This window comes from Schistocerca cancellata, chromosome 1, assembly GCF_023864275.1.
Source record: "Schistocerca cancellata isolate TAMUIC-IGC-003103 chromosome 1, iqSchCanc2.1, whole genome shotgun sequence".
Lineage (NCBI taxonomy): Eukaryota > Metazoa > Arthropoda > Insecta > Orthoptera > Acrididae > Schistocerca > Schistocerca cancellata.
Genome location: NC_064626.1, coordinates 19,909,467 through 19,933,405, shown reverse-complemented (window position 1 = coordinate 19,933,405; position 23,939 = coordinate 19,909,467). Strand labels below are relative to the sequence as shown.

At 42.7% G+C, this 23,939-nt stretch overlaps 1 protein-coding gene across 1 annotated transcript; it reads left to right on the top strand.

The window, feature by feature from the left end:
• The first annotated feature begins 20,177 nt into the window (after window positions 1–20,177).
• On the top strand, window positions 20,178–22,765 carry LOC126174159 (uncharacterized). Its single transcript, XM_049921014.1, has 2 exons — window positions 20,178–20,355; window positions 21,864–22,765. The coding sequence occupies exons 1-2, from the start codon at window positions 20,178–20,180 to the stop codon at window positions 22,763–22,765; spliced, it is 1,080 nt and encodes a 359-aa protein (XP_049776971.1).
• Window positions 22,766–23,939: the final 1,174 nt, after the last annotated feature.

Sequence of the window (23,939 nt, the reverse complement as noted above, 5' to 3'; positions counted from 1 at the left end):
CGTCAATATTCGCTTTCAGCGCCTTGTTGAGTTCCATGTAGTTCTTGGTATGGTAAATAGTAACGGGCGGGACTTTGCGTAGTAAGTTCCGGCCAGAGCCATCTGTCCCCTCTTTATCTGCTTCGAGATTGACATCACTCGTCTGGTCCATACGTTCTGGAGCATCTGTAGTATCTTCCGCCGCAATAGCCGCATAACGGTTGGAAGTTTTCAGTTCTTCTGGACGTTGTCGCTTCCGAGAGTTGTTCTGCTTAGGAGAAGCGTTGAGTCGTTTTCTTTGGCGAACTAGTGTAAAATCGCCCTCTCCGTCGGTGGGCTGCACGGTCCAAACTTCTTCAGAGGAGACTCCCTCCATTTCGTCGTCGTCTGGTGGAGAAAATTGTTCCACGTCGTCTACTTGTTCTTCATGCTGTGAAGGAGGAACTGTACTAGTGCGGTTGTCGTATACTTGCTGACTTTGCAGAATCATGTGTGGTATTTCACGTCTCAGTTCCCGTTGTTGCCGATCGTTCTGTGTTAGCTGATGTCTCTCGTCAGAGGGGTTTGACGTATGTTGTCCTCCGCTCTGCATTCGCATATCGCTCGTCGTGGTCCTGTCCTCACTATGTTGCCTGTCAGAATCCGTTGTCGTTGCAGGGGTCGTCGCCACTGTATCCGTCCTGTTGGGAGCGGCCGCCGGGACGGCCGGCGGGGCAGGCCCCACCGACCGGCCAGCGGCCAGCGGCCGGCCCCGGCGCGACCCAGCCGGCTGGCAAGGACGCGCGCGTTCCTTTGTCCGCACCCATCGGCATCGCGCGCTCAACTCACAACCGACTGAGTGTAATCGGCGAGCGTAGTTACCCTGAAAACAGGACAGGTGGCGCTCGTGCCGAGAAACACGTGCCAATTGGCGTACAAAGGCAACGTGTAAATTATCAGTATTAATAACGTCCTTAGGTAGAGTAACCATAAAAAGAGGAAGGAAATTAACACTCCCGTTATAACAGTATGGGAGCATTGGTACAAATAATGTAGTTATACATCAAAAAAGGCAGGTGGCGCTTACGCCGAGAAACTTACGTGCAGTGGCATATACAACCAAATATACAAAATTACATTACTATGTTAGTGAAGCCCACAAACGGTATACATGTCAGAACTTTAAAATTGACAATAATGGCTCTTGTCAAGAAAGAATTACGAACACTGGTACACGATCCTGTTAATACACATTCACAGGAAAAACAAAATTTTTTAGAACCAGGCAAAATCACATAAGGGCCGATGTGGTAGCAAACATACATCGTGAAAATACCACCATTACATAAGGTGTAGTGAGCACTGAAGTAGCATCATAGCTTCCTGAGGAAATAAACTACTAATGTTACCAGCATTAATGTTATATCGTAAACAGTACAGGTTTAAAGCCTTCGAAAAATTGTCTACAAGCAAGGTTCAACTGGTCGCTCAGTATATTACCATCCTTGAGCTCAAGAAGTTTGAAAATTTGTAACTCTTCCCACAGATCTAATTTACGCCCTTTGTCTTCTCTGTGTAGGATAACAGTGTCTTCTAAATGTTTTGGCGTATGACTGGCTATCAGGTGGTGTTTAGCAAAAGTAGAATTGTGTATATTCGCTCCTTTTTATCTTGTGTTCACAGCTCTGCCTGTTTGACCAATATAATATGAAGGACAGTTGTTACAGGTTAGTTTGTAAACCCCTGAATTGGAAAACCAATCGCCGGCGATCTCTACTGAATGTACAAGATTTCTCTTTAAACTGTTATCTGTAGAGAAGGAGACGTTACAGTTATATTTTTTCATTAGAAGACGTTTTATCCTATATGTTATATTAGAAAGGAAAATAAATAAATTTTTTAGCTTCTTTGCTATCAGTGGGGAGGTTGTTGCTCAAAGTCGAACAGTTTTGGCAAGTTTTCTTACTGAACACGTAATCAATCATATTCTGATTGTACCCATTATTAACCGCAATCGCTTTGATGACATTCAATTCTTTTTGTTGATCTTCAGGTGATAAAGGAGTAGTTACCATACGGTGAATGGCAGAATGAAAAAACGCCAGTTTATGAGCTTTTGGAAAATGTTGAAATTGAAGGAACTATCCTGTATAGAAATTGTTAAATCAAGAAAGTGAAGTTCACCTTTTTCATTCAGAAGTTCTTTTGTGAAGGAAATTTTTTCATGTATGAAAGTATTGAAGAGAAGCTCTAACTCATGATCAGTACCGTCAAAAGCAATGATAATAACGGATTTTGTGGCGTAATTCTGAACTTGAATTGAAGAACGTTATTTCCAACGAGGGAACTACCCATTGCTGAACCATCTGGTTGTATATACATTTTCCCATTGAACGTGAAGTAATTGTATTTCAAAACGACTTTAAGCAAACTAATCAGTTCTACAATCTGAATTTCACGTAGTTTTTTATGTTTTAGTAGATTATTTTTTACAAGGGCTATGGTTACATCGACAGGGACATTTGTATAAAGACTGACGTGGTCAAAGAAAAGCAGTCTAGTGTCAGGTGTACATCTTACAGTTTGAATATTGTTGATCAATTCCTTGCTCTTTTTCACCGAAAAATTATTTTCAAATATAAAAGCATCTTTAATTTTAAAGTGGAGGCGCCTAGCGAGTGTGTGATGTGGGCTACCTATTCCACTCACTACAGGGCGAATCGGGTGGTTTCGTTTGTGCAGTTTAAACTGACTTCTGAGAGCGGGTGGTTTCGGGTTCATATTTATAAGCCATTTCTTTTGGAAGTTATTGAACAAGCTGACAGAACTAGCTAAAGTACGCCGGATTTCTTTTTGCAGTTCCGCGGTTGGATCTACGGTAACCTCAGCCATGTCATGGTCCTCGAAAAACTTTACCGTCTTTTCAATATATTCATTTTTATAAGCCACGACAGCAATGTTCCCTTTGTCACTCTTAGTGACTAAGGCGTCATGTTCTCTCAGTTTACGATTAATATTTTTTACTATACTATATTCACCAGACTGAACATTAGAATGTAGTTTAATACCTTTGTCTATTATGTTATTACATTCGTAGGCACATTTGACTTGCTCGGTTTTCTCTATTTTAAGGGATTCCAAACCGATTTTAAGGTCTTCAATAAGATTACAGATAACTGGATCTTTATCGAGATGAGAAGGCAAATTATATTTAAGGCCTTTACATAACAAGTCATTTTCAGCCTGCGTAAAAGTAATGTTAGTTTTATTCAGTATTCTTTCGTAAAACTGATGTTTGACACTATTGTCTGCTATATTAACATTTTTACTTGTGGCCCTATTACTAAACTTCAACAACTTTCTTTCATGTCTGGCCCTAATTTCTTCTTTGCGATTAAAAAGCCATTCATTAATACTATTCCACAGGTGGTCAATTTGGAAATTAAAAAGATCTTTAAAGGCTTTTCTTAAAAATAGGTGTATACAGTAAGCTTCACTGTTAAGATCATCTTTTATCTTGTACAAATTTACTGTGCTGTCAGAAATGACTAAATGTACCAATTTCTTTTTAACAGAAGACAATTTGTTGCACTGTTTCAAATTTAAGTACGCCTTCACATAATCAGGGGTGATGTCTGTATCTAGGAACTGTTGATTAAAATCGATAGCCGTACCTGCTTTCACAATTTTTAATTTGATGTCCATGTACCTGGATGCAGCTTTTGATACCTCGGCAGGCAGGAGCTTAAATATTTTAAACATAGCTGCACAACAGCAACGGTTTCACGTAATAAAATTATAAACAGCTGACCAGGTGCAATGGATAAAGAAATTCTTTACCTAGGTTTCGACAAATATAAATTTGTCTTCTTCAGAAGGTAACAATTTTACATTATTAAGGACTAATGTACCATCGCCGTTTTTACATCTGTCGGCATAGATCCATGTGTCAAAAATAAAATATAGCCCTAGAATTAGGGTTTATCACGTTAACATAAAATAGTTCATGGATCTTGCAGAGCTCACAACCGAGGTATCAAATTAAAAATTCTGGACGTGTGGAATGCCGCATTGTCTTGCTGGAATTTTCCAAGTCCGTCGGAATGCACAATGGACATGAATGAATGCATACGTGTTACCTGTCAGAGTCGTATCTAGAAGTATCAGTATCAGGGGTCCCGTATCACTTCGACTGCACACGCCCAACACTATAACAGAGCCGCCACCAGTTACTGACATGCAGGGTCCATGGAGTCATGAAGTTGTCCATACCCGTACACATCCATCAGCTGGATACAATTTGAAACGAGACTCGTCCGACCAGGCAACATGTTTCCAGTCATCAACAGTGCAATGCCGGTGTCGAGGGCCCAGGCGAGGCGTAAAGCTTCGTGCCGTGCAGTCATCAAGTGGTACACGAGTGGGCTTTCCGCTCCGAAAGCCCATATCGATGATGTTTCGTTGAATGGTTCGTACGCTGACACTTTCTGATGGCCCAGCATTGCAATCTGCAGCTATTTGCGGAAGGGTTGCACTTCTGTCACGTTGAACGTTTCTCTTCAGTCGTCTTAGCTCCAGTTCTTGCAGGATCTTTTTCCGGTCGCAGCGATGTTAGAGATTTGATGTTTTACAGGATTCCTGATATTCATAGCACGTGACATGGTCGTACGAGAAAATCTGCTCTTCATTGCTGCCTCGGAGATGCTGTGTCCCTAACAATTGGGCTAGATGCTTGTTGTTTTATATAGGCGCAGCCGACTGCAGTTCCGTATTCTGCCTGTTTACATATCTCTGAAATTGAATACGCATGCCTGTACCAGTTTCTTTGACGCTTCAGTGTATTTTACTACGGAAAGAATATTTTCGTCCTTTCTCACGACGCAAGTTAGCTAATTTTCAAAATTGAAAGTTACAAAAATGTTTTCAGAATAATGCATGAAGTCCGTGTCCGCAAATTGATGTGCCTCGCCCTCATATCTTTCAGACTGGGTCCAGATTTCTTCAAAAAATCTCCCCAGAAACATGGTGGTTTGAAAAATCCTGTCTGTGGCGTCACAAATGTGTGCTCATTCCCTGCAGCTGATTTTAATCTCTTTCGCTGCGTAGTTCTAGGAACATTAAAACGATCGACAGCAGCGCTTTCGGTCACTTCGCCTTAGTAAAAACATTTGAAACTGTTTCGCTGCAGTCTCAGAGCAGTGTCCCCCCCCCCCCCCCCCACTGCTCAGATGCCCCTGGGAACTCGGCATCGTACATCGTACCCTAAAAGCAAAGAAAAGATTTTTCTGTGTGATCCGTAGCGTCCGATTCCGGTATGGCCGATACCGCCCAACTTACATTGCGCCTTAAAACACGGCAGAAACTGAAACCTGCTAGAGTAGGCTGTTTCTCATTATTACAATGCGATCTACTTAAATGTTATTACTATTGGCTGTACTATAAAGAATACAATTTCTATTTTAATAATAGAACATATAATTTATTTGAAAATTTCTAGTATTATTACGCAAATATGAAACGCAAGGACTCCCATTAAACGTGAAACAAAATATCAGGCAGATGTTCTCCATGGCTTCGCCTAGAGGTAAGTTCACCCTGAATTTGGCCAATGTCACGCCTAATTTTTGCCTTGAGTTGAGGACTGGCTCGTGGACTGTTCGCGTAAGCAGAAGATTTGACATACCCCCCTCAAAAAAGTCACACAGTGTCAAATCACACGATCTCGGTTGCCGGTCCTGATCGCCATTGCGAGAGACGAGATGAACGGGCAATCTTTCTCTCAGCAACCTAATTGTTTCAACGGCAGTGTAATAAGTTGCCCCATCCTACAGGAACCACTCGTGTTCCCGATTCAGTTCTTACAACTGCGCCCATAAAAAGTGTGTTATTGTGTGGCGATAACGATCACCAGTCACTGCCACTGCTTTTCCAGTCTCGTCTTCAAACAAGTATGGAACATTAGTCAATCAGCCCGTAACCCTCCTCAAACAGTGACTCGTTCTGGATTAAGACAGTCCTCATGGACTATGCGAAGGTTCTCTGTGCCACAACTCCGGCAATTTCATTTATTCGCATAACCATTAAGATGGAAGTGTGCCTCGTCACTGAAGATTATTTTCATATGACGATCGCCATCGAATTCTTTTTTCGTAAATACCCCATCGGCAAATGTTCGACGCTTTATATGGTCCATCTGCTTCAGTTATTGTGTTAGTTGGGTTGTAAAAGGATGCAAATGCATAGATTTCGTTAAAATTCGATGCAAACTGTTCCTCGGAATGGCTGACTGTTGAGAACGGAGTAGGACCGACTTCAATGGACTCGTTGAGACGTTTTCACAGTCGAGAGCGACATGCGACATTCTCTGTCGATCGACGAGAACGAGGACGTCCAGGTGATTTCATGTTCACTGCCGTCTTCGAACGGTCTCTGCATAGCATTTACCGTACTTGAAATACACTTACAAAATATGGATACGTTGATCCATCGTGTATCGCTCCATGTTAGCTGATAACTATACGCACAAATGCCATTTGACAACGACAATCGGTAATCGCAGTATCAACAGTAAATTGTAGTTCCGGCAACCTAACAAATTGAAAGAGGCGCTCAATTTAAAATTTGTGTTCTTTATGGTACACCCCATAGTAAGATAACATTATGACTTACATTTAACAGTGATAACCGAGGCTGATTACACTATGTAAAATATAAAAATAGAAAACGCATATCGTGATTTTAAGCTACAGTTAAACATTTCTTGCCCAGAAACTGAAGAGGCTTCGCTGCCGTAGGGTCCTCCTTACTCCATTTGGCGAAGCACAGTCGACCGTTGTACATACGAAGCGTGCTTTGTAGTGCTCCGCATTCGCAAGGTATAGAGTCTATAAAGGCTCCTTTGGAAAAAAAATGTTTTACTACTACTACTACTACTATGCTAGTTACTGTTTAGCTCTACAGGACCTTTATACTGAAATGTTTCCCATACCACCTTGTATTGTCTTTCTATGTATGTAACTGTATGTTCACTGTTGTGGGTAAATACATACACCGTACACAGGGCAATGTGTAAAACTGATGGCGACTACACGCTTCCGCTGTTGTAGAAATCTGCTCGAGCTGCTGCAGATACCGTGTTGAGCTGAAAGTGGTAACCGAAGTACGGAGAATTATTCTTCGGGGCTCTGTTACACAGCAATCAGATTGCTTTCAGTTCTGAGAAATGTCCAGGTGCAATTGTGGATTTGAATGATCCATGAAGTGACTTCTTTTCCGAAGAAAGCATCGAACTATTTCACTACAACTGAACGCTCCCGTCGGAACTGTTCTCAAGCTGGTATTTATTATTAAATCACAATAGAAGTATGCGCTGATTGTAGAATAACACGTACCTTCTTGAAATGAAAAATATTTTATTTTTCTATTAACTGATTTCCTTCCATATACACATATATTTTACAATGTGAATCAAAATCTCGCAATGGCGTCGATTTTTACATCACAAGAATGGCTGACTTCTTGTAAAATTACGCTTAACAAGAACAAAAGCTCTATATCCTAAGAATAATTATGTGAGCGCTGACCGCCACAGTGTAATAAACAATATCTTTGTCTCTCTCTCTCTCTCTCTCTCTCTCTCTCCCTCCCTCTCTCTCTCTCTCTCGCACTGTCACAGCAAGTTGCGCTGCAGGATACATCTCACATTGTAAAATATACTTGTATATGGAAGGAAATCAGTTAATAGAAAAATAAAATATTGTTCATTTCAAGAAAGTACGTGTTATTCTACAACCAGCGCATACTTCTATTGTGATTTAATAATAAATACCAGCTAGAGAACAGTTCCGACGGGAGCGTTCAGTTGTAGTGAAATAGTTCGATGCTTTCTTCGGAAAAGAAGTCACTTCATGGATCATTCAAATCCACAATTGCACCTGGACATTTCTCAGAACTGAAAGCAATCTGATTGCTATGTAACAGAGCCCCGAAGAATATTTCTCCGTACTTCGGTTACCACTTTCAGCTCAACACGGTATCTGCAGCAGCTCGAGCAGATTTCTACAACAGCGGAAGCGTTAATCGCCATCAGTTTTACACATCGCCCTGTGTACGCTGTATATATTTACCCACAACAGTGAACATACAGTTACTCACATTCATAGAAAGGCAATACAAGGTGGTGTGGGAAACATTTCAGTATAAAGGTCCTGTAGAGCTAAACAGTAATTAGACTAGTAGCAGTAGTAAAAAAATTTTTTTTTTCAGAGGAGCCTTTATAAGTCGACAGGGTGGTCCCACTTATTAAGAGTGCCTCTAGATCTTGAGGTGCCCGTACGTAGCCTGTTTAGTGCCTTCCAGGTTCCCCAGTAGACATCCATCTTGGTACTACTCCCTGTACCGGCTCCATCCAGTGGTGATTTGAGGTCTTCCTCCAAAGACCCACTGTGGTTTTAGATTTTTCATAAACCTCTGTCGGTTTCAGGAAACTTTGCGGTGATTTTAATCGCTGGTGAGCCAGTTGGAGATCGCAGAGGAGGTGGCATTCCGGTTCTGCTGATTTAAATAGTTCTTTAAACGCTGCTGCATGTATAGGGCTGGCTGGAAGGGGAATGCCAGCCAGCTAGGTGGCGGGCCTCGTCCTGAGGTGTGGGCTTCACACATCCGGTGCTGATTCTGCTCGTCTCGTTGAGGGTGGAAATGGAAATGTGTGGCTAGGGCCACCAGCAGCCGGGTAGACCTGCCTGGTGCCATTCGGCGACTTGCCTGTCGATGGCGATGAGATGATGATGATGATGATGATGAGGACAACACAACACCCAGTCCCTGAGCGGAGAAAATCTCCGACCCAGCCAGGAATCGAACCTGGGCCCCCTGACATGACATTCCCTCGTGCTGATCACTCAGTTACCGGAGCGGACTCGTTGAGGGTGATCAGCTAGCTTTACGTGTGCTGATCTGTGGTTACTCGCCGGCAGAGTGATAAAGGGCGACTGCTCAGGTTTTGAGCACCCTGGGTTTGACTCCCCATTTAGAGTTTATAAGCTTCTGCAAACTTTTAGTTTCGTGTTAAGGCAGTGCTCTCTGTATGTTAGGGCCGTACCTTGTGTTATGTCCAGGCATTTGGTTTTGGGGCAAATGCTCTAATAGGACCCCTTTTCATTCAATATATAATTTTCTGTCAGCATCCTTGTTCCGAAGGTCGAAGCGCACATACTTGTGTTTTCGTTGGTTTTGGTTTCAACTGGTTACTTCGGTAGTACAGATCTACCTCTACTAGAGCCTTACTCAGTCATTGTTCCCCCTCCTCGAATGTTTTCCCTTGTGCTGGTTGGTTGGTCGTTTGGGTAAGGAGACCAGACAGCGTGGTCATCGGTCTCATCGAATTAGGGAAGTATGGGGAAGGAAGTCGGCCGTGCCCTTTCAGAGGAACCATCCCGGCATTTGCCTGGAGTGATTTAGGGAAATCACAGAAAACCTAAATCAGGATGGCCGGACGCGGGATTGAACCGTCGTCCTCCCGAATGCGAGTCCAGTGTTCCCTTGTGCTGTAATTGGTCTATCATCTACGTGTACATAGCTGTCTGTACCTGTAAGGAGGTGCTGACCATTGGAGTAGATACATACATAGAGTACGAAGGTGCCAACATAATTTCTTGTGGCAGATTATTCCTCTGGTTTCTCCATCTACTTCGCTTTTGTGGGTACTGCACTAGGAACCAGCGATTGTGGAGCAACTTTGTAATGATATTTGCAATATTAATGTCCTTAGTTGCAGCATATACCTTCTGCTTTAAGACTTGGAGATTGACGGTGTAGTGTGCAACCGTAAGGTCGAAGCATCACTACCCTTTATATAGCCCTGTCGGAAACCATCCTCAATGTGTTGAGTTACATTGATCAGCTTTCTCCTCAGCTTTCTCCTGGACGGAATTTAGCCTGTTGCGGTATCAGGATAGGTTAAACGGCCAGTGTGAGGCGGTTTTGTACCACTCTTTCGAAAAATTTTATTTGTATGGCACAACAGGGAGAATGATCGGCGGCTCTTTGCGTTGCTGCCTTCTCTACCCCGTTCATGAATAGCTATGATCTTGGGTTTTCTCCAGATGCTAGGAATTTTTTAACAGGCGATGAACATGTTCAATAGCCGCTGTTTAGGTTTCGGTCTGAAATTTTTGACCTGCTCAGTCAGGATAACGTCTACTCTAGTGGCCCTCCGTGGATTGCATTTGCTGTCGGCACTATTCAGCTCTTTTATGGTAAAAGGGAGGAAAATTTGTCCGTTTCATTGTCCTCTATTCGAATAATATCGGTTTCGTGTCTTGGGGAAATCTGATCTAGCTTGCCATTCTGTACGTGACGAGAAGGTGTTTGGTCTGCCGTAAGTTCGACATAGACTCTTGAGTGAGTTGGATCACTGTTTAGGCGTTTCAGTAGCCTCCACGCTTTGTGACTACTCTTGCTCATGTCGAGTTCCTCCATTAGTTTGATCCAGTTCTCTCTCTTGGCCACTGATATAGAACTGGTTAACTGACTGCCCGCATCTGTTGTGGCTTCTGCCAGGCGAGATAGAGGCCAATTAATTGATCAGTTCTATAACAGACGGCCAAGAGACAGAGAGTATTTTGTTGGAGGTTGTGACGCACTGGTACGTAGAGAATGTTCTCCGAAGTTTCACACCGCAGCAGCTCGGCCACCACCTCCTCCATTTTGTTCATGAGGTGAGCGTTACTGTTCCTCCGCAGTGAAGGGCTAGCAGTACACTAATGAGGTATGATACCTTGTTCAGTCTAAGTGACTTGAGGACTTGGAAAGCATGTGCGATTGTCTCTGCTGCTGAAATAAACACTGAAGTAGTGAGTGAGGTATTTTTTCTCATTGAGGCTGTTGTTTATTTAAATTTTTCTTCAGTTTTACAAACGGTTTCGGGTTTCTAAGTAGCGTAGATGCTTTGCTGTTTAGAAAAGCGTACCACATCACCGCTACGAAATGAGGAACACAATGCTGTAAAGTGGCGGAAACATAGTCATTAGAAAAGTTTCCAAACGTATAAAAACGGCACCGTCTTCGCATTTTGTATTTCCATTCGTTTCGGTTTACAAAAATGTATCTGTTGTAGATGTTTTGTCACTAGTTTGTGAACATGAGGCCGGAAATGCAATGGATGATACTGGAAACAAGTGAAAAGTGACGGCGCTCTAACAATCTCAGACAACTATTTATGTATATATCAGTGTAAACGTAAATAAGAAACATGTAATCTACACTAATATATACAAACGGTTTTCAATTACCTGTCACATCCATCGATTTGTGTTTAAAACAGAGATTTTGTTACGAATATTCTATCAGATCCTCATTCCGATAATAAAGCAAGTATCAACATGTGAAGACAAAGTGCCTCTGTTGTGTATTTGACTGATTGTTCGTCTAGAGGAGCACAGATGACTATTCACAACACCGACGTGCATTTAACAAAGTAAGTTCCTTTCTAATAGCCCTCCTTCCTCCTTCTGTCTGTGTAGCAATCAGTTCGCATTATTTTACAGTATATTTTGTGTCTAGCAATGTGTTTGTATAGCTGATCAGGTGCACACCATATACCTCCTAATGGGAAGGAAGCAGATTGCAATTGAAAAACATGCTGCAATTGTAGCTCTGCATCAGGAAGGCTACTCTAGTAAGACAATAACAACAAAAGTTGCTGTAGCCCAATGTACAGTGGTGTATACATTGCAGTGGTTGGAGTAAACAGATGTGTATGCAAGTGTCTCGCGATGTGGAAAACCCCACGTAACATCATACAAAGAACATCAGTTCATATGACTAAATAGTGAACGTCAGAGGATTCGTATTGTACCAGAAATTCGCGAGGAAGTAAATAGCAGATCCAAACTCTGTCTCAACAGTGCAGCGCCATCTCCGTGAAAAAAGTTTAAAAGGGCCAGAAAACCTTTATTATACAAACAAAGTAAGGTGAAAATATTGCAAAGGACACACCAACATAAAATCTGGAGCATTCAACTATGGCTCAAGAGGTTATTCACGGACGAATCTGTCTGAAGTATTTGGAAACCACTTTAGAATGTTTGTTCGTCGACTTTGTTGAGAACGTGTGACGAGTCATGTGTGACGCCAACTGTGAAGCATGGTGGACGGTCGGTTATGGTGTGGGGGTGTTCTGCAGGTGATAAAGTCGGTGATATAGTGAGAATGACTGGAACATTAAAGAAGCAAGGACATCACAGGCTACTGATCAACAATGCAGTTAATCTGTCAAGGGACTTACTGGTCGTGGGTTTGTTCTGCAGCTGGACAATGATCCCGATCTTGCTTTTAAACCTTGCACAGGGAACTTAAGAACATGATTTGTTCAAGTCAATCACCTGATTTAAATCCCATTGAATTGTTATGAGATGAACTTGACAAGGAGGTCAGTACACTGAGATCATCTAATACTGAAGACCTATAGAATAACTTGCAGGCGCGTTGCACTACAGTATCTGCAAAAACACCACAAAATCTTGTCACCAGAATGCCGAGAGGTCGTGCAACTGTGCTGAGCACAAAGGGTAGATGTAAAGGCTAAACTCTAAACAATATTGTATTCTACTTAATGATAGACAGAAAATATTTCTTTGGTTGCTCTCTGTAAGATGTTTCTATACACTGCATTAAGTCTATAACTTTTTTCATTGGTGAACGAAAACTTTTGACCAGTAGTGTAAATAAAATTATTAAAAAGATGTGCTATAATTGATAGTTAAGAAATTTAAATTTTACTTAGGATGTAGACAGGATGAATGATCCTATCTAGGAACTACGAATGTAATTGTTATTTTGGTTTTGATTAACTGTAAGCAGAATACCAGTAAAATTGTCAAGCTACGTTCTGCTTTGCAGATCAGTTAGTTCCTTGATAGTATTACATGGTTAATCTTTGAAGACTAAAAATTTCGATATCTTCTAGAACATTCATTTTCTTCCTGTTCTTTGCGTGATGAAGGATTTGCAATTTAGTGTCAATATTTCGGGGCGTGTGTTTTTGTATATGACGTCACTGCGAATGCACTTGGATTATTTTCGTTAGATTTCGTGTGTTCTGTCAGTCGAATCCGTAAATTTCTTCCTGTTTGTCCAACATATAGGTCCATTCCGTTATACGCGATAGTTACGTCCCACGGAATCGCCGCTCGTAGCGAATCGATGTAAATCGAGTCATTTTATACGTAAAATATGAGCTTAGGTTCACATTTACTCACATACTAAGTTTAAAAAAGCAGAATTTCTTAGCATGTTTACCAAAAATAAGCATTATCATCTCTGTGAGACGCATTTTAACCCTATAATGCTCAACACCATTTTCCACTGTCCCAAAAATTTTTAATTCACCATATCCTGTTCTTATTGCCTCTTTTCACTATTTCGTGTGCAGTCGCCAAGTTTCTCCTCCGAAAGCGAAAATACTTTGTTGCCGCCGACCTACATTGGGTGAAACGATCATCGTTATAAAATAAGGCAAATCAGAGCTAGGGCGGAAAGATACATGTAATCGTTTTTTCCGTGCGCTGTTCGACATTGGAATAGCAGAGAATTATTGTGAGGGTGGTTCGATGAACCTTCTGTCAGTCACTTATGTCTGATTTGCAGAGTATTCATGTAGATCTAGATGAAGACGAAAGTTCCCTCTTTTAACATTTCCCACTCCAAAATTTTAATGTCACTTATTTGCCACACCGGACTATAGACACTATAAAATACTGGTGGCAGGATGTGTTGTTAATATTATAACTTAATTTAATTTATAGTGTCAGTTACCAAATCTTTTAATTCTCATTTTAGTGGAATACTATATGTTGAATAATGAGTGTGTTAATACCAGCTTACTTTTAAATACATTTATTTATAATTAATACATTACTGGCCATTAAAATTACTACACCACGAAGATGACGTGCTATAGACGCGAAATTTAAACAACAGGAAAAAGATGCTGCGATACGCAAATGATTAGCTTTTCAGAGCATTCACACAAGATTGGCGCCTGTGGCACCTACAACGTGCTGTCATGAGGAAAGTTTCCAACAGATTTCTCATACACAAACAGCAGTTTACCGGCGTTGCCTGGTGAAACGTTGTTGTGATGCCTCGTGTAAGGAGGAGAAATGCGTACCATCACGTTTCCGACTTTGATAAAGGTCGGATTGTAGCCTATCGCGATTGCAGTTTATCGTATCGCTACATTGCTGCTCGCGTTGGTCGAGATCAAATGACTGTTAGCAGAATATGGAATCGGTGGATTCAGGAGGGTAATACGGAACGCCGTGCTGGATCCCAACGGCCTCGTATCACTAGCAGTCGAGATGACAGGCATCTTATCCACATGGCTGTAACGGATCGTGCTGCCGCGTCTCGATCCCCTAGTCAACAGATGGGGACGTTTGCAAGACAACAACCATCTGCAAGAACAGTTCGACGACGTTTGCAGCAGCATGGACTATCAGCTCGGAGAGCATGGCTGTGGTTACCCTTGACGCTGCATCACACACAGGAGCGCCTGCGATGGTGTACTCAACGACGAACCTGGGTGCACGAATGGCAAAACGTCATTTTTTCGGATGAATCCAGCTTCTGTTTACAGCATCATGATGGTCGCATCCCTGTTTGGCTACATCGCAGTGAACGCACATTGGAAGCGTGTATTCGCCATCGCCATACTGGCGTATCACCCGGCGTGATGGTATGGGATGCCATTGGTTGCACGTCTTGGTCACCTCTTGTTCGCATTGACGGCACTTTGAACAGTGGACGTTTCATTTCAGATGTGTTACGAACCGTGGCTCTACCCTTCATTCGATCCCTGCGAAAACCTACATTTCAGCAGGATAATGCACGACCGCATGTTGCAGGTTCTGTATGGGTCTATGTGGATACAGAAAATGTTCGACAGCTGCCCTGGTCAGCACATTCTCCAGATCTCTCACCAATTGAATACGTCTGGTCAATGGCGGCCGAGCAACTGGCTCGTCGCAATACGCCAGTCACTACTCTTGATGGACTGTGGTATCGTGTTGAAGCTGCATGGGCAGCTGTAACTGTAGACGTCATCCAAGCTCTGTTTGACTCAATGCCCAGGCGTATCAAGGCCGTTATTACGGCCAGAGGTGGTTGTTCTGGATATTGATTTCTCAGGATCTATCCACCCAAATTGTGTGAAAATGTAATTACATATGAGTTCTAGTATAATATATTTGTCCAATAAATACCCGTTTATCATCAGCATTTCTTCTTGGTGTAGCAATTTTAATGGCCAGTAGTATAGTATGAGGTAAATGACTGATGTTATCGTACAGCAGCAGGTCACCGTATATATCTCATTTCCGCACAGCCTGGTTTTTATATGCTATAAAGCAGTAGCTGTTGCACTAAAAAGTAATTCCTTTTCATAACAAAACAGAAAAAAAGCAACTGAAATTATTCGCCAGCTCAGTTTGTCAGTTTTAATGTGTGAAATCTTCTGAAACAATACCTATCTTTATTTAAGCACAAAAATACATCACATTTTTTCCACCGCACATATGATACTGCCTTGGTACATAACTTGCATTGTTCTCTTGTTTCCTTCCTTATAGTCTATGATCATACTTGTCGCTTTGTCGGTCAACAACTGGCGAAACTTATCTTCTTTTTTTGACGTGTCATCTTTACTTGGGCGTCCTCGGTTTGATTTGTCTTTCCCTGCCAATACTAGTCCACCCGCAATTCCTGCTTGGAATTTGCGCAGTGGAACGTGTCTTTCTTGAAGAAACTCGCTGTCCTTGAGGTATTTGAGCCAAATGTTGACTACCACAACCGTAACTGTGTGCCAGTAGATGTATAAATACCACTACCCTGAGTTTATTTGGTATTTGTATTGTGATGACAGCATATCCATCAGATCAATACCATCAATAAAGGTGTTGTAAGCTGCAATAACAGCTGGTACTGGTAGTTGCACATATTCTCTCTGTGGCCGGCTGGAGTGGCCGTGCGGTTCTGGGCGCTACAGTTTGGAGCTGAGCGACCACTCCGGTTGCAGGTTCGAATCCTGCCTCGGGCATGGATGTGTGTGATGTTCTTAGGTTAGTTAGGTTTAAGTAGTTCTAAGTTCTGGGGTGCTCAGAGCCATTTGAACCATTTTATATTCTCTTTGTGATTTGTCCGACTTGTTTGCATTATCCTGGAGCTCAACACCAACGAAAGATGACAGTAGAGTAACAGGTTTGTTATCGCACCATCTCACTACACAGCTTCTCCCCCTGTGTGGCCTACTGGGCTTTCTATTGCTCCTCGTCCTTCAGCCTTTGTCATTGGGGAGGTCACGTTCTTTCAGTCTATTTGCTCTTACTGTTCCAATGGAATTGCTACCTCAATTCGACAGGTACTGAACAAGTATATTGCTCACAAAATGTTGTTAGCATGTACCTCGAAATTGTGTTTTCCTGGCAACGTGTCCGTTAATTTTACGAACACTTCATATGCGAGACCTCTCCGTGCTTTTCTCTTCCTTTTTACATTTTTTTCTGTTGCACACTGATAAAATGTCAGTTATATAAATATTCACGGGCTCCTTTCCCCCCACAGATTTCGAATCCCCACCTTACAGATTTGTTTCGGATAAACTGTTTCGAGGCGCCTCTGCCTTTAAAAGCAATCATTACTTCATCGACACTGTGGTGTTCTTCTTCTTTCAAACTATTTTTTTCTGAATTGATTCAGCCATAGTCGAATTTTCCAGAGCCTATACTCAGTGTCATCAGTTGGTAATAAATTACTTTCAGAGTAGAGGACGCTCAACAGTCTTCCAAATTTCGTGCCATAACGTTTGTAAGTAGGCTGTTTAGGTTTTTTTATTGGTAACGCCACGTAGCGCTCTGTATGAAAATCACTGGCTGTGCTGTGTGCAGTCTGTAACTGGTTTGCATTGTTGTTTGCTATTGTAGTGTTGGGCAGCTGGATGTGAACAGCGCGTAGCGTTGCGCAGTTGGAGGTGAGCCGCCAGCAGTGGTGGATGTGGGGAGAGAGATGGCGGAGTTTTGAGAGCGGATGATCTGGACTTGTGTCCATCAGAGACAGTAAATTTGTGTGACTGGATGTCATTAACTGATATATATATAATGACTTTTGAACACTATTAAGGTAAATACATTGTTTGTCCTCTGTCAAAATCTTTCATTTGCTAACTATGCCTGTCAGTAATTAGTGCCTTCAGTAGTTAGAATCTTTTATTTAGCTGGCAGTATTAGCGCTCGCTGTATTGCGGTAGTTCGAGTAACGAAGATTTTTGTGAGGTAAGTGATTCATGAAAGGTATAGGTTAGTCAGCGCCATTCTTTTGTGTGTCAGTTTAGTGACGATCAGAATAAGTAAAGTGAGTAATGTCTGAGTACGTTTAGTTTTGCTCAGCTGTTTGAAAAGCAAATAACGTAAGAGGTTTTCCAGCACAGTAATTCATAAATTTTTCTAAGGGGATGTTTCATACGTTATAAACCCATCGGTGGGCCGTGTGGGGCCCCCAGCAGCAGCGAATGCTGGGAATTTGAGCAAACACCATTGTCAAGTATTTGCCCAACATTTGTTCCAGTTCCGACTTGCTTGTGTTCACTGTTGTTTGAGTCTTTTGTAAGCTGTACTGATTTGACTGATGTACCAAGTTGTGAACCATGTCATCCGAAAAATGCTCAAATGTGTGTGAATTTCTAAGGGACCAAACTGCTGAGGTCATCGGTCCCCAGATTTACACATTACTTAAACTATCTTATGCTAACAACAACACACACAACCATGCCCGAGGGAGGACTCGAACCTCCGGCGGGAGAGCCGCACAGTCCGTGACATGGCGCCTCAGACCGCGCGGCCACTCCGCGCGGCCATGCTATCTGTCACCAGAGTACTGAAATATTGCAGGGGGCGCATTAGTCGAGTAGGAGCTGATACAGGAAGATGAAAAACTGGCACAGTGAGTGGAGCAAAATATCCCTTCTTCCTCTGTAGCTGGTCAAAATTTATGAAGCACTGTGGTCCCCGTCTGTGGACTCTTCAGCTACACAACTTTCAGTATCATTTTCAGCAGGAAAAGGATTATTAGAGGATGCTTGTTCACCCCCTGACAAGTCTCCTGTGGTAACTGCAATAGTTTCATCAGAGCCATCATCAGCACTATCTGAGTACAAATCTTCTATGTCGCTGGTTTCCGGCTCGTCCAAAATAGAAAGTACATCTGCACTGCATAGCTACAAAAGGGATAAAGAGTCATTATAACTTTAATTTTATCACAATTTCCATAGTTTCATGAAATGAAATAATTTGGGATTCATGCGCATGCGCATGTGCATTACTGGCTCTGAGCACTATGGGACTTAACTGCTGTGGTCATCAGTCCCCCTGTACTTAGGTTAGTTAGGTTTAAGTAGCGGGCGCGCGGTTCCCGACTGTAGCGCCTAGAACCGCTCGGCCACTTCGGCCGACTGTGTATTACTCATTGTCCAATTTAAAATATTAATAACATGCATTTTCAGCCCATATTACAGCAGAGTACAGAATAGTTATTCGATTCCCAAAGTATATTTGCTATTTGTGGTATGGCAACACAAAATAATTTATTAAAATATTCCAACAAACTGCAGTTTCCGTGACGAATTTTCTTGCACGCAAATTCTTTGTAGCTGAAATGTTCTCGCTTGGCGCTTGACACTCATTTCAAGTGCCACAGTGTTTTGCAAATAAATCGTTAATTGTCAGCTGTGTAAGTCTTCTTCACCAGCTGCTGACACAACTCTTTGGAGTATTTAAGGGAATGGTCAACTTCTATCTTCACTGTTGCACTCCTTACTTCTTCTGGATCACCAGTTTTCGCTGAAGGGTGGATCACTCTGAAGCACTCTGCCATTTTCTTCGTTGTCAGCTTTCAAGCAACCTGAACTTCGTCTTCCGTGTCTTGTTTATTACTATTCTCACTGAAAACTATCAACTCTTCGTTTCTGAGTTCCTGGGGATGAGAGTTTAGGAAATCGCGCACATCCTCTTCGTCGACATCAGTGAATCCAATCTGCCGGCCGATGTCCGTAGTCTCTCTCATTGCGACGGTGATATCAGCGATCACTTCATCTTCTAGCACTAGCGCAACATCGGGACGCAGTTTTCTCCATATAGTAACATCACGTTTGTAGTTATGTCAGTCCACGCGCCTCTAATAACAGCAATCGCCGTGTTAATATTAAACTGTCGCCAGAAAATTTTGTTGTTAAGTTCACCACTCGAATCACGTTCATACACTCCTGGAAATGGAAAAAAGAACACATTGACACCGGTGTGTCAGACCCACCATACTTGCTCCGGACACTGCGAGAGGGCTGTACAAGCAATGATCACACGCACGGCACAGCGGACACACCAGGAACCGCGGTGTTGGCCGTCGAATGGCGCTAGCTGTGCAGCATTTGTGCACCGCCGCCGTCAGTGTCAGCCAGTTTGCCGTGGCATACGGAGCTCCATCGCAGTCTTTAACACTGGTAGCATGCCGCGACAGCGTGGACGTGAACCGTATGTGCAGTTGACGGACTTTGAGCGAGGGCGTATAGTGGGCATGCGGGAGGCCGGGTGGACGTACCGCCGAATTGCTCAACACGTGGGGCGTGAGGTCTCCACAGTACATCGATGTTGTCGCGAGTGGTCGGCGGAAGGTGCACGTGCCCGTCGACCTGGGACCGGACCGCAGCGACGCACGGATGCACGCCAAGACCGTAGGATCCTACGCAGTGCCGTAGGGGACCGCACCGCCACTTCCCAGCAAATTAGGGACACTGTTGCTCCTGGGGTATCGGCGAGGACCATTCGCAACCGTCTCCATGAAGCTGGGCTACGGTCCCGCACACCGTTACGCCGCTTTCACACTATACGGTTTTGACCGTACGGCAAAAAGCCGTACGGCTGTAGGTGTGAAGAAATGTATGGCGCCTTTCACATTATACGGCGACGGCAAAATGCCGCTGCCGTGCCGTGCTGCAGCCGTGTCTTGCCACTACAACAGACGGTCGCCGTACGGCAAGTTCGACAACAGTGGCCTACGTGACTAAGTGCATGCTTTCACACTGGACGGTTTTGAGCCGTACGGCGTCGACTAGTTCGTTGTAGTGTCGTTTTATTCATTTGTGTTTATTCTTGTTTACTGAAAAGTGTAGAAGAATGGATGAAATTGATACTGAACTTTTGATAACCTTGGTGGAAGTAAGACCTGTTCTGTGGGACAAAACTCTAGATGCGTATAGAGATCGTATTGCTACAAAGAATGCTTGGCGGGAAGTTTGCGTAGCACTGAAGCAAGATTTTGATGAGATGGAAGACAAAGATAAAAATGCGTTTGGTAAGTATTTATTTAATATATTAATATTACATTTAATACGTTTTAAACAGTTTTTATTTAACGTTATAAATTTTATTCTAAAAGTAAATCGTTTGTTTATAAGTAAATTACTGCTACCAGTCACGTTTTTTTTGTTTTGTTTATATTTTGCACGACGCGTTTCGGGAAATAATTCCCATCCTTAAGTGCGTTTTTCTCTAAGTTTTCATCATGTGTGGTGTCTTTTTATGTGTCAGGTCTTGCATTCTGTTTTCTTTACTGTAATTTATAAGAGAAACACGCACAAGACCTCACAAATAAAAAAACACTACACATAATGAAAACTTAGAGAAAAAAACGCACTTGAAGATCGGAATTATTTCCCGAAACGCGTCGTACAAAATATAAACAAAACGATTAAAAACGTGAGTGGTAGCAGTAATTTATTTATAAAGAAAACTATTTACTATACAGTCGCAGGCTTTCACAAACAATCTACAAAAAGGAAAAGGCTTGTTAATTTATATCTTTGACATCTGCCATGACACGCTTCCAGCATTTGTCATAAAATATTTACAAAGAGTGTTCCTTATGGCGTTGGCTGTCAGTCCTCCTCTTATGTTGGCATCTTGGGCTAAGTCTTCCAAACCAGTGAAGGATGTGGTGTCTTCAATTATAAATCCATCTCTCTGACGTACAAAATTGTGTAAAACAATGCAAGCTTTAACCATTTTTACTGCAAAATCTGGATGAACATTTAAAGGTCGGTGAAACAACCGCCACTTATTGGTGAGGATGCCAAAAGCACATTCCACATACCTCCTTGCTCTGCACAAACGGTAATTAAATACACGTTTCTCAACTGTCAAGTTTGTTCCCCCAAAAGGCCGGAGCAAATGCGTGTGTAGGCCAAATGCTGCGTCTCCCACGAAGAAGTAGGGTACTTTTGGACCTTCCGTACCAGGCAGACATTGGACGTCTGGAAATTCCAGGGAATTACTTTCTATTGACTTCCATAAACTGGACCGTCTGAACACTGAAGAGTCACAGTCTTTGCCATAACTTCCTACGTCGACATAAATGAACCTGTAGTTGGAATCCGCTACAGCCATCAGAACCACAGAAAAGTATTCTTTGTAATTGAAGTACATTGATCCGCTATTAAATGGGGCAGTAAGACGGATATGTTTTCCATCCACCGCTCCTAAGCAGTGGGGGAAATTAGCAGTACGTTCAAATCCAGCCGCTATTGATTCCCATACCTCTTTGGTCGGTCTTTGTATACATTCTTCCCGCAGTGATGACCAAATTGCTGTGCATACATCATTAACCACTTTACTTGCTGTAGAAATCCCAATTCTGTACTGGAAATGTAAGTCAGTGAAGGAACAACCGCTTGCCAGATACCTGAACAAAACGAAAAAAAATCAGTGACATTTAGTTTGCAGTGGACATTTTTTGTTACAGTTTTGCTTTTTTCTATACAAAATTAAAATGTTTTCATACAGTTTTGTTTCCTTTTGATGTAGGTATAGAAGTAATACGGAGGTGGACCAATCTACGAGACTCCTTTGTGAAGTCAAACATAAAAATTCAAGCTGCGAAAAAAAGTGGCTCAGCAGCAAAGAAAAAGAAAAAGTATGTATATTCTGATCAGCTGCAGTTTCTAAAAAAGCTGTATGATGCTCGAGAGACGGAGGACAGTTTTCAATCGGAACGCACCGCCAGACTGGAAGAAGATATAGAAACGCAGGGCTCCGTCGAAAATACTGAGAATGTTTCTGGGCCATTTGATACAGCACCCACACAACAAACATCCAAAAGCGAGTGCCATACAAACAGAAAACATAGAAAACCTGATGCAATCGAAATGAAAATATTACGAGCTCTGGAAGAAGACAAACCTTGCAGCAAAATGTCATTTTTACTTAGTCTGAAGCCTCATCTGGAAAAATTTGATGAACAGGATTATCTTCAGTTTCAGATGGGAGTCCTCAAAGTTATAGAAAATATATATGAAAGGAGAAATATATTGACAGCTCAACCTCCTCCATTTACCCATTACACACCTCCCATGCCCTATAATAATAGATTTCAAGCTTATTCTTATTCACCTATGGAAAATGCTGCTCCAATATCCTCTTACCATACGCATCAGATTCGTCCTCCTCCAGCTGCACCAAACCCAACTACTTTTCTCGAACAACCATTACAGACTTCTCAAGGTCGCAGTTCTTATCAACGAATTAATAAAGTGCCACCACCATACCCTTCGCCTTCCACAAGTAGCCATGAAGGCCCACCATCAACAACGCAGTTCTACAACGTTTTTGCAGAGAGCCTGTCGCCACAAAGTGACAGTACAGTCAGTCCTGCTACAAACTCTTTGGTTTCAACTGCTGATATTGATATTGACTTTTCTACTTCATAATCTGAGCGTAATAAAAATGTAAAACACAAATAAATAAGTAAATAAACAGAACTAGTTTTTATGTATTAAATTACCTTAACGTGATAGCCAGCATTTGAACAGGTTGGATGCAATTGCGGAATTGTGTGTTTTGTCGTTGTAACACATCCTTTAGTTTTCTATGTAATTCGTCAAACGAGGTAATAGACATTCGGAAATAGTTAAAGAATTTATTTCCGTCGTTCCTCAAATCTTCAAAGAGTGTATAAAATAAACCCACTTCGTCTCTTCTCTGGTTAATGGGGTGTACCCACAAAAGACGACCTTTTCTTTTGCGGCGACGATGAAGCAACCACAAAGCAACAACTCGTTTACGGTTCATCTTGATACACACATTAAGCAAACTGAATAGACACCAACAACTGGTCACGTCAAAAAGCCGTGTAATGTGAAAGCAACACAGGCACGGCTAAAACTCGTACGGCTTTTTGCCGTACGGTCAAAACCGTATAGTGTGAAAGCGGCGTTAGGCTGTCTTCCGCTCACGCCCCAACATCGTGCAGCCCGCCTCCAGTGGTGTCGCGACAGGCGTGAATGGAGGGACGAATGGAGACGTGTCGTCTTCAGCGATGAGAGTCGCTTCTGCCTTGGTGCCAATGATGGTCGTATGCGTGTTTGGCGCCGTGCAGGCGAGCGCCACAATCAGGACTGCATACGACCGAGGCACACAGGGCCAACACCCGGCATCATGGTGTGGGGAGCGATCTCCTACACTGGCCGTACACCACTGGTGATCGTCGAGGGGACACTGAATAGTGCACGGTACATCCAAACCGTCATCGAACCCATCGTTCTACCATTCCTAGACCGGCAAGGGAACTTGCTGTTCCAACAGGACAGTGCACGTCCGCATGTATCCCGTGCCACCCAACGTGCTCTAGAAGGTGTAAGTCAACTACCCTGGCCAGCAAGATCTCCGGATCTGTCCCCCATTGAGCATGTTTGGGACTGGATGAAGCGTCGTCTCACGCGGTCTGCACGTCCAGCACGAACGCTGGTCCAACTGAGGCGCCAGGTGGAAATGGCATGGCAAGCCGTTCCACAGGACTACATCCAGCATCTCTACGATCGTCTCCATGGGAGAATAGCAGCCTGCATTGCTGCGAAAGGTGGATATACACTGTACTAGTGCCGA

What these genes read in the sequence shown, in the direction of transcription:
- LOC126174159 (XM_049921014.1), top strand. Translation starts at nt 20,178, where the DNA reads ATGGATGAAATTGATACTGAACTTTTGATAACCTTGGTGGAAGTAAGA. An exon ending in CAAAGATAAAAATGCGTTTG is followed by an intron (nt 20,356 to 21,863) that starts GTAAGTATTTAT and finishes CTTTTGATGTAG; the next exon opens with GTATAGAAGTAATACGGAGG.